This window comes from Hyla sarda, chromosome 3 (assembly GCF_029499605.1).
Source record: "Hyla sarda isolate aHylSar1 chromosome 3, aHylSar1.hap1, whole genome shotgun sequence".
NCBI lineage: Eukaryota > Metazoa > Chordata > Amphibia > Anura > Hylidae > Hyla > Hyla sarda.
Genome location: NC_079191.1, coordinates 177,042,532 through 177,059,371, shown reverse-complemented (window position 1 = coordinate 177,059,371; position 16,840 = coordinate 177,042,532). Strand labels below are relative to the sequence as shown.

The window sequence follows — 16,840 nt, the reverse complement described above, 5'->3', positions numbered from 1 at the left end:
TACTAGAAGCCATTTTTAGATATGTTGATGATCAGTCTTCAGCATTGTGGCCAGCATTGCTTTTATGCTATTTGTAGGATAAGTAGTGTATAAGGCTTGGACTACACACTGACTTAAAGGGATATTCTGGAGAAATATTAAAAAATTTAAAATGGTGGAAACATGTACTTACCTGCCGCTAATCCATCGCCAGTGCCATTTTTACAGAGCTGGTTGCCACTGTCAGAACTTTCAGCTCTCCATTATGACACGCAGGAAATGCTCGCTTAGCCAATCACTGGTTGAGGCTTATCCATCTGATCCTCTGGCATTTCCTGTATGGAGAACAAAGTGTTGACAATAGGGACTGTCACCATTAGAACAGCAGCAGATGAGTACACCTAGATGGGTCAATGCAATCTGCTATAAGGGCAGGAGCTACACATTGAGGGAAAGTTATTAAAAGTTGGAGAAAAGTCAAATAATTGTGTGGAAAGCTACAGATGTGTGCCGAAAATATGTCATTTTCCCCGTTTTGTGCCACCCTTGCTGAATGGGCCTGGTTTTGGATGCACAGACATGCTGGATTTGTGTAAAGGCATGTGCCTGTGTGCTAGTGGTAAAGTCATTTAGACAGGTGTGCCAGACGCATGCCCTGGTGATCCATTGCCCAATCTGTATCCTGTCTGTTAATGGGGCTGATGCAATGGCTAGGGGGGCATATACAGTACAGGGGCAATGCCCTTACAATGGAGCAAATTGACCTAGCAGTGAACTGTCATACAGATTTGCAAGATTATGTTCTACGTGGTATTTATATGGTTAAAATCTTTTACAATCCTTTTTTTCTCTTTTCTGGTTTTTGTCTGTAACTATGAATTTTGATATTCCTGTGCAGATATAAGTGTGTTGTTTCTTAGATGTGAAGTATGGCCAAAAGCTATATAATTATATGGGAAGTGGCAGACAGGACATAATAAAGTTACCTTCATGTATAATTCAGTTAGATAGTTTGGAGTCTTTATTACCAGCCAACTAGGCAGAACAAAGAACAGAGCACTGCGGAGTACAAGGCGTTCTAATTCAATAAATCTACCCAAAGTGAAATTACACCTTTTGGTCTGGAGACAAGAATTTCTGAAGTAAATGCTACTAAATAGAACAGCCAGGAGGGTGGCATCCAGTAGGTCCAGCTTCCTAATATAGCACTGATAGGGGATTTCTAGGGTTGACAAAAAATTGCCAAGGAAAGGGGAGTGGGAGGGAAAATTAAGAGAAACCAGAAAAAAAAACCAAGTCAAGTGCCCTTGTTCTTGCAAAGGTGTTCACAATGATGTTACAGGCAAATGTAGGGGTAAATATATATAATTTTTTTTAACTTACCCCCCCCCCCCCCCCAACCTCCTGAGGGAGTGGGTTCGTGGTTTCATTGGATTTCATGCTTATATTCACTTTGCTCTCTCCTTTTTTGTCTGTAGATTTTCTTGCTATGTAACTGACCTGTCTTAAAATGGGTGATATTCTGGCATATGAAGCAGATTTACTTGGATTAGTAAAAGAAGTAAGTATATTATGCCATGTAATGTATCTAAATAAATGTCTGTGCCTCAGGAATTTTACATTATAGGAACTGTTTCTCTTAGGCTGCTTTCACACTATGAGCATTCATCCGTTATTAAATGTCTGGTTTCTGTGTAAAAACGTATGTTTAATAATGGATGAAATAAAGGGTGCTAACGGATGAATAAATATTAATCCGTTAAGACCTGTCATGACATCCCTCCTGTATGGCCAAACACCTCTGCCTACAGACTCACACAGCCGGGACTACTACTCCTCCCATTATGGAACAGACTTGTTTCCATGATGGGAGTAGAAATTCCCTGGCTGCGGGAGTCTGCAGACAGCTGGGGAGGCTACATTAGTGCTTGTACTACTACCCCCATCATGGAACAGAGTCTGTTCCATGATGGGGGTTGTAGTACAGGGGCTGAGGGATTGATCGCACCGGGTTTCACTTCTGAGACCCAATGTGATCAAAAGTTATTAAGCAGGGGAGCGGGCGGCATGGTCCGCAACCCTGCGATGTATCAGTGTGTTTTAACTTTCATTTTTGAATCTCCCGCGAGAAGCCCTGAATGGCCGGTACTGAGGAGCCAATCAGGGCTCTCAGCGAGAGATTGAAAAATGAACTTTGGGATTAGCAGGGGCCAAATCTATATTAAAAGCTCTGTGGGGGGCAAGATATATAGCGCTGCAGAGGGGGCAGATATATAGCCTGTATATCTAGCCCCCAGCAGTGCATTAGATAGGACCCCCGCCTGCGCATTAAATATATACCCCCGCCGATGCATTAAATATATACCCCCGCAGCCCATGTGTAAGCTTCTATATACCTATGGCACTGCAACGCTATATGTGAAAAGCATTCTAGAAGCAGCATCGGCCACCCGATGCTGCTGATAGAAATACTTTTCATACATAGTGCTGTAGTGGCATATGTATATAGAAGCGCTGTGGGGGGCAGATAACACTATTTGTCTGCCCCCCACAGTTCTTATATACATATGCCCCTGCCGCTGTATTAATCAAAAGTATTTCTATTAGCAGCGCATAGTGTCGGCTCCCGGCTCTATGCGCTGCTAATAGAAATACCTTTCATTCATATGGCAGCAGGGGTATATGTATATAGAAGCACTGGGGGGGCAGAGAACGCTATATGTCTGCCCCCCCCCCCCAGTGCTTCTATATACACATGCCCCTGCCGCCGTAGGAATGAAAAGTATTTATAATAGCAGCGCATAGAGCCGGCTCCCAGCACTATGCGCTGCTAATAGAAATACCTTCAATTCATATAGCAGCAGGAGTACATGTATATAGAAGCTAGAAGCACTGGGGGGGGGGGGGGGGGGGGGCAGACATATAGCGTTATCTGCCCCCCCAGTGCTTCTATATACATATACCCCTGCTGCCATATGAATGAAAGGTATTTCTATTAGCAGCGCATAGAGCCGGGAGCCGGCACTATGCGCTGCTAATAGAAATACTTTTCATTCATACGGCGGTAGGGGCATGTGTATATAGAAGAGCTGCGAGGGCACATATACATACGCTGCGGGGGTATATATTTAATGCGCCGGCGGGGGGTATATATTTAATGCGCAGGCGGGGGTCATATCTAATGCGCTGCTGGGGGGCTAGATATATAAGCTATATGTCTGACCCCCCCCCCCCCCTCTGCTGCTCTATATATCTTTCCCCCCACAGTGCTCTTTGGCCCCTGCTACTCTCAAAGTTCATTTTTGAATCTCTTGCTGAGAGCCCTGATCGGCCATTCAGGGCTCCCCGCGGGGTTTCAAAAGTGAAAGTATAAACACACTGATACATCGCAGGGTTGCGGACCATGCCGCCCGCTCCCCTGCTTAATAACTTTTGATCGCATCGGGTCTCAGAAGTGAAACCCGGTGCGATCAATCCCTCAGCCCCTGTACTACTACCCCCATCATGGAACAGACTCTGTTCCATGATGGGGGTTGTAGTACAAACACTAATGTTGCCTCCCCAGCCACCGGCAGACTCCCGCAGCCCTGGGGAATTACTACTCCCATCATGGAAACAAGTCTGTTCCATGATGGGAGTAGTAGTCCTCCCTCAGCACTGCAGGAGTCTGCTGATGTCACCACTTCTGAGCATGCTCAGAAGTAATAACGGATATAATAAACTGTGTGCAAACGGATGACATAAAGGCTCATCAGTCAGCCATAGACTTCAATGTCAAAAATAACGGCTGTTAATTTACCCGTTTCTTGTGACTGAAGAAAAATTAGTGCATGTGCCGTTATTTCTTCCGTCACAACTAACGGCCGTTATTCATGACCGACTATAATGGGTCATAAAGGATAATCAAAACATCCCATAGACTTTAATGGGATTGTTTAACGGCCGTTTACCAGGGCTTTTCTAACGGATGTTTGTAACGGATGAATTTTTATAGTGTGAAAGCAGCCTTAGATTCCTTCTTTACTCGTTAGAACCAAATGCAAAATATATATATTTGTTAAATTATTTACTGATGTGTTTTTTTTTTTTGTTTTGTTTACTTTGTATGTTTCTATTTTCTGTACACTATTCTGGGTTCTCTTTTTAATGTGCCCATAAACCTTATCCTAAAGTTGTCAGAACTCTTCTACGGCTTTGGTCGACTGTCTGAGGTGAATTGTCGCCTCCTGACTCTCCACCGACAGATGATGTTGATGGAACGAAGGGTTGGGTGTGTGGATTCCCCCTTCCCAAACCTATTGTTCTGGTGTAATATGCCTGCACCAGAGCTGTCTGGCTGGGGATTACTGCTCCCCTCCCCATAGACAACACATGAACATTTGCAGTCACTGCAGCCCATTCAGACAGCTGATTGATGAGGTGCCAAGAATTGGATCCTCACTTTTCTAATATTGATAAGTATAAGCCCTCAGTTTTAGCCTAGATAAGCCTTTTAATTCTTCACCAGACGGAATCTATTGCCTTAGGTTCTTACTTTCCTGAAGGCAATATATAAATTGCTAGTGATTAAAAAGAGTGAATATGAATTTGTACAACATAAATATTTTTCTGTGCATCGTGCAGAACCAGTGTTAGTCTTCCCATGACCTGTGCAGGGCCCCTCATCAAACAATCTCTTCATGCTCTGGCTTCCGTTTCCCAGATTGCCTACGTGGCGCTCCCTGTATACATTTATTCTTACATTACACTAATTGCTCTGTTTCCCAAAGTAATTAAATGGAATGCCACCTTGGAGCTAGGGAAATAGGATAGTAGTCTTGTCATACTGAAAGTGATCACATTACTTAGTCATACAGATAGTTAGTTAGTTTTTAATTTGCATTGTAAAGTTCTTAGTGCTTATGCTCAACTTTATTTTGTTTGTTGTTTCTTAGTTTCTTAATTTCGGCGAATTCCATGAAACCCTGAAAAGCTTTACGAAGGAGTGTAAGGTTAAAGGGAAACCAATTCCTAGAGGTGATAGCTCTGTCGCAAGGGATTCAAGGCCTTTACTTATACAGGTTGGTATATTTCAATCCACCATCAAGATAATATGGAGTATTTCTATTAGTAATGAATGAATAACAATGTGTTCTTCACACCCAACCATACACATAGAAATCCTGATACAGTGGTGGCAGGCAGGGAGAATGACAGTACACATACTTTAAAGGGGTTATCCAGGAAAAAAACTTTTTTTTATGTATCAACTGGCTCCAGAAAGTTAAACAGATTTGTAAATTACTTCTATTAAAAAATCTTAATCCTTTCAGTACTTATGAGCTTCTGAAGTTAAGGGTGTTCTTTTCTGTCTAAGTGCTCTCTGATGACACGTGTCTCGGGAACCGCCCAGTTTAGAAGAGGTTTGCTATGGGGATTTGCGTCTAAACTGGGCGGTTCCCGAGACACGTTTCATCAGAGAGCACTTAGAAAAGAACAACCTTAACTTCAGGAGCTCATAAGTACTGAAAGGATTAAGATTTTTTAATAGAAGTAATTTACAAATCTGTTTAACTTTCTGGAGCAGTTGATATATAAAACAGAAGTTTTTTTCCTGGATAACCCCTTCCTGACATATAACATACAGGTACATCATACTTCCATTTATAAAGTGTAGAGTGGCTCAGGAACTTCCAGCACTCACTTTCAGGGACCGGCATTGTCAATTATTTAACTTTCCAGTGTCAATTATTTAACTTTCTAAATACCACAACAACTGGGTAGTTATTCGACAGTTGACACTCCCATCCATGGCCCCATTGGCACTCCTGCAATGCAATCATCAGGTTCTGGTTTGTTATCCTGGCAGCTCAAGGCCTTCTGAAAGCTTCCATTTTTACCATGTCAGATCTAGTAAAGCCTGCAGTACTAACTGTATAAGCAATTGTACAAATCACCTAGTGGGACTTCAAGGTATAACAATAAATAAATATATAATTATTAAAATTAAAAAAATCACTCCCTCCCTTTTTACCCATTATTTTAATTAAACTATAAAAAAATTGTTCCATCACCAGATCCATTGATTTCTGTGCTTAAAAGCATCGGTGGCTGTGTTACATGACTGACCTTTAAAAGAAGAAAGATATTATACCCAGAGTTGACCTTCCCAACTGATTGCCAGGCCTGCTTCTGTTAAAGGGGTTGTCTTCATGAGTCACCATTCCAAATAACTATGGGCTGTTCCAGTCGTGAAATGGTTAAAGGGGTACACTTTTTTTTTTAAATCAACTGGTATCAGAAAGTTAAACAGATTTGTAAATTACTTCTATAAAAAAATCTTAATCCTTCCAGTATTTATTAGCTGCTGAATACTACAGAGGAAATGATTCTCTTTTTGGAACACAGAGCTCTCTGCTGAATCACGAGAACACAGTGTTCTCTGCTGACATCTCTGTCCATATCCAGAGTAGGAGAAAATCCCCATAGAAAACATATGCTGCTCTGGACAGTTCCTAAAATCGACAGAGATGTCAGCAGAGAGCACTGTGTTCCACAAAGAAAATAATTTCCTCTGTAGTATTCAGCAGCTAATAATTACTGGAAGGATTAAGATTTTTTTAATAGAAATAATTTACAGATCTGTTTAACTTTCTGGCACCAGTTTTCCACCGGAGTACCACTTTAATGATAGCATTTGTTGAAGCTCCTGCATTATTTTGTGCACACCGAATTTTCGATAAGCAACTTCTTCCATGACAGTTGATGTATACAGGAAAAATGTTTACTTGTGTGTACATTCAGCCTTGGAGAGATTTTTATGCAAAAATGTATCGATAAGAAAGCATTAGCTAATAAAATCTGTTGACCTTTACTGTTGTACATAAGCTGCTCAATAAGTCAAAATCAGATCAGACTGTAACACTGCTTAAAGGGGGTACTCCGCCCCTAGACATGTTATCCCCTATCCAAAGGATAGGGGATAACATGTCTGATAGCGGAGGGCCCAGCTGCTGGGACTCCCTGCGATCTTCATGCTGGCACTGCGGCGTTACGGTCATGGAAGTCTCAGGCTTCCGTGATTGGGATGCCATCCCACGCCCCCTCTATTCATGTCTATGGGAGGGGGCGTGGCGGCTGTGATCTTCGCTCCTTGCACCAGAAGACTGGGGTGCTGCAGCAGCGATCGTGGGGGTACCCAGTGGCCAGACTCCTGCGATCAGACATGTTATCCTTTAACCCTTTAGAGGAAACATGTTTATCATCCTCATGCTTCCTGAACCACCGGTCATTGGGGTGGTCCCTGGTGGCTTCTTCATGCCCCAGCTTCCTTGATTGATAGATCTCTCCCTTTTAAACAAATAGGGAGAGATCTATCCATCAAGGCCAGTGGGACGAGAAGAAGCTGCTGGGGACAACCTGACACTCGTTCTTTAGGCAACATGAGACTGGGTTTAAACTTGGCAGGTTTTTTTTTTTTTTTTTTTGAAAATTGACATTGCAGTTTTTGAGCTAAAGCCAGAACTGGATCCATAAGGAAGGAGAAGTATATGTCCTATATTTCCCATTCCTTTTGAATACGCTTCTGGCTTCTGCTCAAAAAGTGGCAGTTTACCCCAAAAATTGCTAATGGAAACTATTTTGTAGATCATTGGGTTAGGCCTTATTGACTAGTGAAAAATTACTATGTTAGCCCCTTACCAAGCCCATTTTCACCTTAAGGACCAGAGCGTTTTTTGCAAATCGGACCACTGTCACTTTAAGCATTAATAACTCTAGAATGCTTTTACTTTTCATTCTGATTCCGAGAGTTTTTTCGTGACATGTCAGTGGTACTTTATGTCAGTGGTAAATTTTTGTCGATACTTGCATCATTTCTTGGTGAAAAATTCCAAAATTTGATGAAAAATTAGAAAAGTTTGCATTTGTTTAACTTTGAAACTCTCTGCTTATAAGGAAAATGGATATCCCAAATAAATTATATATTGATTCACATATTCAATATGTCTACTTTATGTTTGCATCATGAAGTTGACGTGTTTTTACTTTTGGAAGACATTAGAGGGCTTCAAAGTTCAGCAGCAATTTTCCAATTTTTCACAAAATTTTCAAAATCAGAATTTTTCAGGGACCAGTTCAGTTTTGAAGTGGATTTAAGGGCATTCGTATTAGAAATTCCCTATAAATTACCCCATTATAAAAACTGCACCCCTCAAAGTATTCAAAATGACATTCAGAAAGTTTAACTCTTTAGGGGTTTCACAGAAATAGCAGCAAAGTGAAGGAAAAAATTCTAAATCTTCATTTTTACACTCGCATGTTCTTGTAGACCTAGTTTTTGAAAATTTACAAGGGGGTAAAGGGAGAAAAATCTCCCTAAAATGTGTAACCCAATTTCTCTCAAGTAAGGAAATACCTCATATGTGGATGTAAAGTTCTCTGTGGGTGCACTAGAGGGCTCAGAAGGGAAGGAGCGACAATGGGATTTTGGAGAGGGAATTTTGCTGAAATGGTTTTTGGGAGGCAGGTCGCATTTAGTAAGCCTTTATGGTGCCAGAACAGCAAAAAAAAAAAAACACATGGCATACTATTCTGGAAACTACACCCCTCAAGGCACATAACAAGGGATACAGGGAGCCTTAACACCCCACAGGTATTTGACGACTTTTCATTAAATTCGGATGTGTAAATGAAATGTGTTTTTTTTTTTTTTTTTTTTTTTTTTTTTTTTTAACTAAAATGCAGTTTTTTACAAGAGGTAATAGAAGAAAATGCCCCCCCCCCACACATTTGTAACACCATTTCTTCTGAGTAAGGAAATACCCCATATGTGGATGTAAAGTGCTCTGCGGGCAAACTACAATGCTCAGAAGAGAAGGAGCGTTATTGAACTTTTGTAAAGAGAATTTGTTTGGAATGTAAGGGCCATGTGCTTTTACAAAGCCCCCGTGATGCCAGAACAGTGGACCCCATGTGACCCCATTTTGGAAACTACACCCCTCATGGAATGTAATAAGGGGTGCAGTGAGCATTTACACCCCACTGGCGTTTGACAGATCTTTGGAACAGTGGGCTGTGCAAATGAAAAATTAGATTTTTCATTTTCACAGACCACTGTTCAAAAAAAATCTGTCAGACACCTGTTGGGCGTAAATGCTCACTGTACCCCTTATTACATTTCGTGAGGGGTGTAGTTTCAAAAATGGGGTCGTGGGGGGGGGGGGGGGCACTATTCTGGCACCATGGGGGCTTTGTAAACACACATGGCCTTCAATTTCAGACACATTCTCTCTCCAAAAGCCCAATGGCGCTCCTTCTCTTCTGAGAATTGTAGTTCGCCCACAGAGCACTTAACATCCACATATGGGGTATTTCCTTAACATCCACACATTTTGGGGTACTTTTTTTTCCCTATTTTCCCTTGTGAAAATGAAAAATGTAGGGTAACACCAGCGTTTTAGTGAATTTTTTAAATTTAATTTTTATCATTTTCACATCCAACTTTATTTCTGTACTCAGGAGAAATTGTGTTACAAATTTTGGGGGTCTTTTTTCCTTTTACCTATTGGGAAAATGAAAAGTATGGGGCAACACCAGCTGTTACGCCGAGCGCTCCGGGTTCCCGCTCCTCCCCGGAGCGCTCGCTTCACCTCCTCCGCTGCAGCGCTCCGGTCTCGTCCTCTGACCCGGGGCGCTGCGATCCTGCTGCTAGCCGGGATGCGATTCGCGATGCGGGTAGCGCCCGCTCGCGATGCGCACCCCGGCTCTCCTACCTGACTCGCTCCCCGTCTGTTCTGTCCCGGCGCGCGCGGCCCCGCTCCCTAGGGCGCGCGCGCGCCGGGTCTCTGCGATTTAAAGGGCCACTGCGCCGCTGATTGGCGCAGTGGTTCCAATTAGAGTTATCACCTGTGCACTCCCTATATTACCTCACTTCCCTTGCACTCCCTTGCCGGATCTTGTTGCCTTAGTGCCAGTGAAAGCGTTCCTTGTGTGTCCCTTGCCAGTGTTTCCAGACCTTCTGCCGTTGCCCTTGACTACGATCCTTGCTGCCTGCCCCGACCTTCTGCTACGTCCGACCTTGCTTCTGCCTACTCCCTTGTACCGCGCCTATCTTCAGCAGCCAGAGAGGTGAGCCGTTGCTAGTGGATACGACCTGGTCACTACCGCCGCAGCAAGACCATCCCGCTTTGCGGCGGGCTCTGGTGAAAACCAGTAGTGGCTTAGAACCGGTCCACTAGCACGGTCCACGCCAATCCCTCTCTGGCACAGAGGGTCCACTACCTGCCAGCCGGCATCGTGACAGTAGATCCGGCCATGGATCCCGCTGAAGTTCCTCTGCCAGTTGTCGCTGACCTCACCACGGTGGTCGCCCAGCAGTCACAACAGATTGCGCAACAAGGCCAACAGTTGTCTCCAAAAAAGATGGCTCCCTACGTCCTTGCATTGACTACCGCGGTCTTAATAAAATCACGGTTAAGAACCGCTACCCCTTACCCCTCATCTCTGAACTCTTTGATCGCCTCCAAGGTGCCCACATCTTCACTAAATTGGACTTAAGAGGCGCCTATAACCTCATCCGCATCAGAGAGGGGGACGAGTGGAAAACGGCATTTAACACCAGAGATGGACACTTTGAGTATCTGGTCATGCCCTTTGGACTGTGCAATGCCCCTGCCGTCTTCCAAGACTTTGTCAATGAAATTTTTCGTGATTTATTATACTCCTGTGTTGTGGTATATCTGGACGATATCCTAATTTTTTCTGCCAATCTAGAGGAACACCGCCGGCATGTCCGTATGGTTCTTCAGAGACTTCGTGACAACCAACTCTATGCCAAAATTGAGAAATGTCTGTTTGAATGCCAATCTCTTCCTTTTCTAGGATATTTGGTCTCTGGCCAGGGACTACAGATGGATCCAGACAAACTCTCTGCCGTCTTAAATTGGCCACGCCCCTCCGGACTCCGTGCTATCCAACGCTTTTTGGGGTTCGCCAATTATTACAGGCAATTTATTCCACATTTTTCTACCATTGTGGCTCCTATCGTGGCTTTAACCAAGAAAAATGCTGATCCCAAGTCCTGGCCTCCTCAAGCAGAAGACTCCTTTAAACAACTCAAGTCTGCCTTTTCTTCGGCTCCCGTGCTCTCCAGACCTGACCCTTCCAAACCCTTCCTATTGGAGGTTGATGCCTCCTCAGTAGGAGCTGGAGCTGTTCTTCTACAAAAAAATCCTTCCGGGCATGCTGTCACTTGTGGTTTTTTCTCTAGGACCTTCTCTCCAGCGGAGAGGAACTACTCCATCGGGGATCGAGAGCTTCTAGCCATTAAATTAGCACTTGAGGAATGGAGGCATCTGCTGGAGGGATCAAGATTTCCTGTTATTATCTACACCGACCACAAGAACCTCTCCTACCTCCAGTCTGCCCAACGGCTGAATCCTCGCCAGGCCCGGTGGTCTCTGTTCTTTGCCCGATTTAATTTTGAGATTCACTTTCGTCCTGCCGATAAGAACATTAGAGCCGATGCTCTCTCTCGTTCCTCGGATGCCTCAGAAGTTGATCTCCCACCGCAACACATCATTCCACCTGACTGCCTGATCTCCACTTCTCCTGCCTCCATCAGACAGACCCCTCCAGGAAAGACCTTTGTTTCTCCACGCCAACGCCTCGGAATCCTCAAATGGGGTCACTCCTCCCATCTCGCAGGTCATGCGGGCATCAAGAAATCTGTGCAACTCATCTCCCGCTTCTATTGGTGGCCGACTCTGGAGACGGATGTTGGGGACTTTGTGCGAGCCTGCACTATCTGTGCCCGGGATAAGACTCCTCGCCAGAAGCCCGCTGGTTTTCTTCATCCTCTGCCTGTCCCCGAACAGCCTTGGTCTCTGATTGGTATGGATTTTATTACTGATTTACCCCCTTCCCGTGGCAACACCGTTATTTGGGTGGTCGTTGATCGATTCTCCAAAATGGCACATTTCATTCCTCTTCCTGGTCTTCCTTCTGCGCCTCAGTTGGCTAAACAATTTTTTGTACACATTTTTCGTCTTCACGGGTTGCCTACGCAGATTGTCTCGGATAGAGGGGTCCAATTCGTGTCTAAATTCTGGAGAGCTCTCTGTAAACAACTCAAGATTAAATTAAATTTTTCCTCTGCATATCATCCCCAGTCCAATGGACAAGTAGAAAGAATTAACCAGATCCTGGGTGATTATTTGCGACATTTTGTTTCCTCCCGCCAGGATGACTGGGCAGATCTCCTTCCATGGGCCGAATTCTCGTATAACTTCAGGGTCTCTGAATCTTCCTCCAAATCCCCATTTTTCGTGGTGTACGGCCGTCACCCTCTTCCCCCCCTCCCTACCCCCTTGCCCTCTGGTCTGCCCGCTGTGGATGAAATTTCTCGTGACCTTTCCATTATATGGAGAGAGACCCAAAATTCTCTCTTACAGGCTTCTTCACGCATGAAGAGGTTCGCGGATAAGAAAAGAAGAGCTCCCCCCGTTTTTTCCCCTGGAGACAAGGTATGGCTCTCCGCTAAATATGTCCGCTTCCGTGTCCCTAGCTACAAGTTGGGACCACGCTATCTTGGTCCTTTCAAAATTCTGTGTCAAATTAATCCTGTCTCTTATAAACTTCTTCTTCCTCCTTCTCTTCGTATCCCTAATGCCTTTCACGTCTCTCTTCTCAAACCACTCATCCTCAACCGTTTTTCTCCCAAATCTGTTCCTCCCACTCCTGTTTCCGGCTCCTCGGACGTCTTCTCGGTCAAGGAGATTTTGGCTGCCAAAAAGGTCAGAGGAAAAAATTTTTTTTTAGTAGACTGGGAGGGTTGTGGTCCTGAAGAGAGATCCTGGGAACCTGAGGACAACATCCTTGACAAAAGTCTGCTCCTCAGGTTCTCAGGCTCCAAGAAGAGGGGGAGACCCAAGGGGGGGGGTACTGTTACGCCGAGCGCTCCGGGTTCCCGCTCCTCCCCGGAGCGCTCGCTTCACCTCCTCCGCTGCAGCGCTCCGGTCTCGTCCTCTGACCCGGGGCGCTGCGATCCTGCTGCTAGCCGGGATGCGATTCGCGATGCGGGTAGCGCCCGCTCGCGATGCGCACCCCGGCTCTCCTACCTGACTCGCTCCCCGTCTGTTCTGTCCCGGCGCGCGCGGCCCCGCTCCCTAGGGCGCGCGCGCGCCGGGTCTCTGCGATTTAAAGGGCCACTGCGCCGCTGATTGGCGCAGTGGTTCCAATTAGAGTTATCACCTGTGCACTCCCTATATTACCTCACTTCCCTTGCACTCCCTTGCCGGATCTTGTTGCCTTAGTGCCAGTGAAAGCGTTCCTTGTGTGTCCCTTGCCAGTGTTTCCAGACCTTCTGCCGTTGCCCTTGACTACGATCCTTGCTGCCTGCCCCGACCTTCTGCTACGTCCGACCTTGCTTCTGCCTACTCCCTTGTACCGCGCCTATCTTCAGCAGCCAGAGAGGTGAGCCGTTGCTAGTGGATACGACCTGGTCACTACCGCCGCAGCAAGACCATCCCGCTTTGCGGCGGGCTCTGGTGAAAACCAGTAGTGGCTTAGAACCGGTCCACTAGCACGGTCCACGCCAATCCCTCTCTGGCACAGAGGGTCCACTACCTGCCAGCCGGCATCGTGACACCAGCATGTTAGTGTTAATAAAAAAAAAAAAAAATTAACCTCCTGGTGTTGACCCCAACTTTTCCTTTTCATAAGGGGGTAAAAGGAGAAAAAGCCTCCCAAAATGTGCTAGGCAATTTCTCCCATAAACTGTTGCCTTGAAATACGACAAGGCTCCGAAGTGAGAGAGCGCCATGTGCATTTGAGGCCTAAATGAGGGATTTGCATAGGGAAGTACTCAGATGCAAGAATTACACTTGCCTCCGATACAAAAAAATACCCTATGGCAGTGTTCCTCAAACAGGGTGCCTCCAGCTGTTGCAAAACTTCCGTCAATGGCTGACCGGGCAATACTAGGAGTTGTTGTTTTGCAACAGCTGGAGGCTCTGTTTTGGAAACAGTGCCGTACAAGACCTTTTATTATTTTTATAGGGGGGGGGGGGGGGGGGAAGGTGTGTGTAACTGTGTAGGGGTATGTGTATATGTAGTGTTTTACTTTTAATGTTGTGTAAGTGTAGTGTTTTAGGGTACATTCACACAGGTGGGGGTTTACAGTGAGTTTCCCGCTGGGAGTTTGAGCTGTACATTCACATGGGGGGGGGGGGGGGAGGGCAAACCTCCAACTGTTGAAGAAGTACAACTCTCAGCATGCCCTTTGGCTCTCCGTGCATGCTGGAGGCACACTGGTTGCAAAACATAGAGTTTGTTACTTAACTCAGCGTTTCGCAACCAGTGTGCCTCCAGCTGTTGCAAAACTACAACTCTTAGCATGGACTTACAGCCGAAGGGCATGCTGGGAGCTGTAGTTATGCAACAGCTGGAGGCACACTGCTACATCTCCCAGCATTCCCTGGCTGTCTGTGCATGCTGGTTGTTGCAGTTATGCAACAACTGTAATCACACTTTTTAATAGAAAAAAAGTGTCTCCAGCTGTTGCATAACTACAAGTCCCAGCATGCACAAACAGCCAAAGGGCATGCTGGGAGTTGTAGTTTTGCAACAGCTGGTGGCAAAACTACAACTCCCAGCATGCCCTTTGGCTGTGCATGCTGAGAGTTGGTTCTTAGCAACAGCAGGAGGCGAACAACTCACCTCCTGCTGTATCCTGCTGCCGTCACTGAGGATGCTGCTACCACCGCTGTCGCCCGGGACCTCCGCTGACTCCAGGCACCCTCCACGTCGATGCCAGGGACCCCCGCCTGCCCCAATGGACTGCCCCAGCAGGCTCGGTGATTGATCGGTCGTCCGGCCACCTAACTCCTGCTGGTAAAGGGTGGCAGGTGGTGTCTCGGACGCCACTTATCACCCTTTTTTTACCGGGTCACCGTAGACCCCATTGACACGGAATTGCTGCTAATCGCCGGTATGAAATGTCTCAGGATCCCCACCCCCAGGGTTTTGCACATGGTGCCTGTTGAATGGGGACCAGACTTCCCACGGGTGTACAGGTACGCCCTGTGTCCTTAAGTGGTTAGTGGTTTGTTTTTTTTTTTTTTTTTTTTTACATTGCATACTTGTTTTAGGACACATCAATTTCTTTTACATACACTTTTGGCTGTGGCAGTTTTTCAAAACACTGCCAAGTGAAAATGCGGCCTGAGGCTAAGATTCCACTGAGGTTTTTGCACTGCGTTTTTTCTAGCATACACACATAACAGGGACTACAGCTCCCAGCATGTGTCATTCAGGAGCCCCCCCCCCTTCACACATAGAAATCATCCCCAGTCCGATATTTATTCCCCAGCCCCTGCAGTCTATAAATCCCCAGTCCGTGCACTTTGTCATCCTCCTGATCCTTTCAGTGTACACAGGCAGAGCAGGGGGAGGGGAGATAAGGGAGACGTTTACGTCCTCTCTCCCCTGCTCTGTGTTCTTTCTCCTGTGCAGACCTGCGTCCTCCAAAGGCAGAGCAGGGAGAGGGGAGATGAGTGGGTGCGTGTACCTCTTCTTTCTCCCTGCTCTGCCCTCCCACCCAGCTCTAGCTTTGGAAATCTTCGGTAAGCTGAGGACGCATGTCTGCACAGGGTGCAAATTTCCATCTCACACCGGCCGGAGTATAGTGCAGAGATGCGTAGCGCAGGAAAAATGCCGCTCCGAATCTCTGCAATAGATAGGATAGGTCAGGAGTGACACTCGCTGTGATCTCCAGGTACTACTACTCCCAACATGGAGTATCTGCATTAATAGACAGATCGCAACGAGTGAAACTTCTGACAACTGTAGCGGTCTGTCTATTAATGCAGGTACTACAGCTCCCAGCCAGAGTGTACTTCATGTAGTACCTGCAGTTAAGGAAAGATCACAGTGGATGTCAGTTCTGACACCTGCTGTGATCCTCCTGTATAATGTATAGATGCAGACGGCCGCTCTTCTATGGTCCCCTTCACTGACATATATATATATATATATATATATATATATATATATATATTCATATTTCACACAGAGTGTTGTGATTGGCTGGAACCATCTGGCCAATCACAGCTCTCTGCGGGAAATATGAATAGGTGTGTGTGTGTGTGTATATATACGGCAGTGCAGGGGACCATAGGAGAGTGGCCGGCCACATCTATAAATGATACAGAAGGATTGCAACAGACCCGGGTGATCTGTCAATTAGTACAGTACTACTACTCCCATCATGGAACAGTGTGTTCAATGCTGGTAGTAGTAGTACTACCTAAAAAATTAAATAAAAAAAGGGAAAACACACACACTACATTTTTATTATTGTCGGCTACATTTTTAGCTCCTTGCCCGCACACATAAATTGATCCCTGTTTAAAAATTTTGTTATAAAAAAAGATGCATTTTGTTAAATGCAATTTTTTCCATCACAACTGTATCTTTTTTTTTTTTTATTTTTTTTTTTTAATGGTACCCTACAAAATTTTAATAAAAAAGTAATCTTCATCACTTTTTTGGATTTTGGATCGCTCAAGTCCAAAAAAGAATAAAAACCACGGGCAAAAACGCCAAAGTTAAAACCAACTTTTTTACGTTTTTTCGCTTCCATACACTTCTATGGGAGGAAAATGCCACGATTTCTGTGCAAAAAAATGCCAAACTAGGTTTGGGGCATTTTGGAAACCAGCCTCTGAGCCCAAAATAGCAGAAAAAGGCCAAAAAGATTTAAAAAAAAAACGCCAAGTGGATCTGGCATTTTTCAGTTTACTATTGACTTGCAGCTAACATCTGGACGCGGCGTTTTTTTCACTGAAAAAATGCTGTTCAGCAAAATGGCCATTTTTGACGG

The 16,840-nt window shown here is 45.2% G+C and overlaps 2 protein-coding genes across 7 annotated transcripts in view; one reads left to right on the top strand and one right to left on the bottom strand.

The window, feature by feature from the left end:
- Positions 1-288, bottom strand: part of HTR2B (5-hydroxytryptamine receptor 2B) — a 71,241-nt gene extending 70,953 nt beyond the window's left edge. For 2 of the 4 annotated variants that reach the window (XM_056565560.1, XM_056565562.1), the window contains exon 1: positions 173-233. The gene's annotated coding sequence lies outside the window, so the exon portion shown is untranslated. Of the gene's footprint in view, positions 1-172 lie in introns of all 4 variants that reach the window. The other 2 variants (XM_056565559.1, XM_056565563.1) reach the window with 2 other exon arrangements.
- The window catches only part of ARMC9 (armadillo repeat containing 9), a 139,712-nt gene that overhangs the window by 9,674 nt on the left and 113,198 nt on the right, over positions 1-16,840 (top strand). For all 3 annotated transcript variants that reach the window (XM_056565556.1, XM_056565557.1, XM_056565558.1), the window contains exons 2-3: positions 1,458-1,540; positions 4,914-5,039. In XM_056565556.1, coding sequence (XP_056421531.1) covers positions 1,490-1,540; positions 4,914-5,039 — 177 coding nt within the window. In that variant the 5' untranslated portion in view covers positions 1,458-1,489. The remainder of the gene's footprint in view (positions 1-1,457; positions 1,541-4,913; positions 5,040-16,840) is intronic.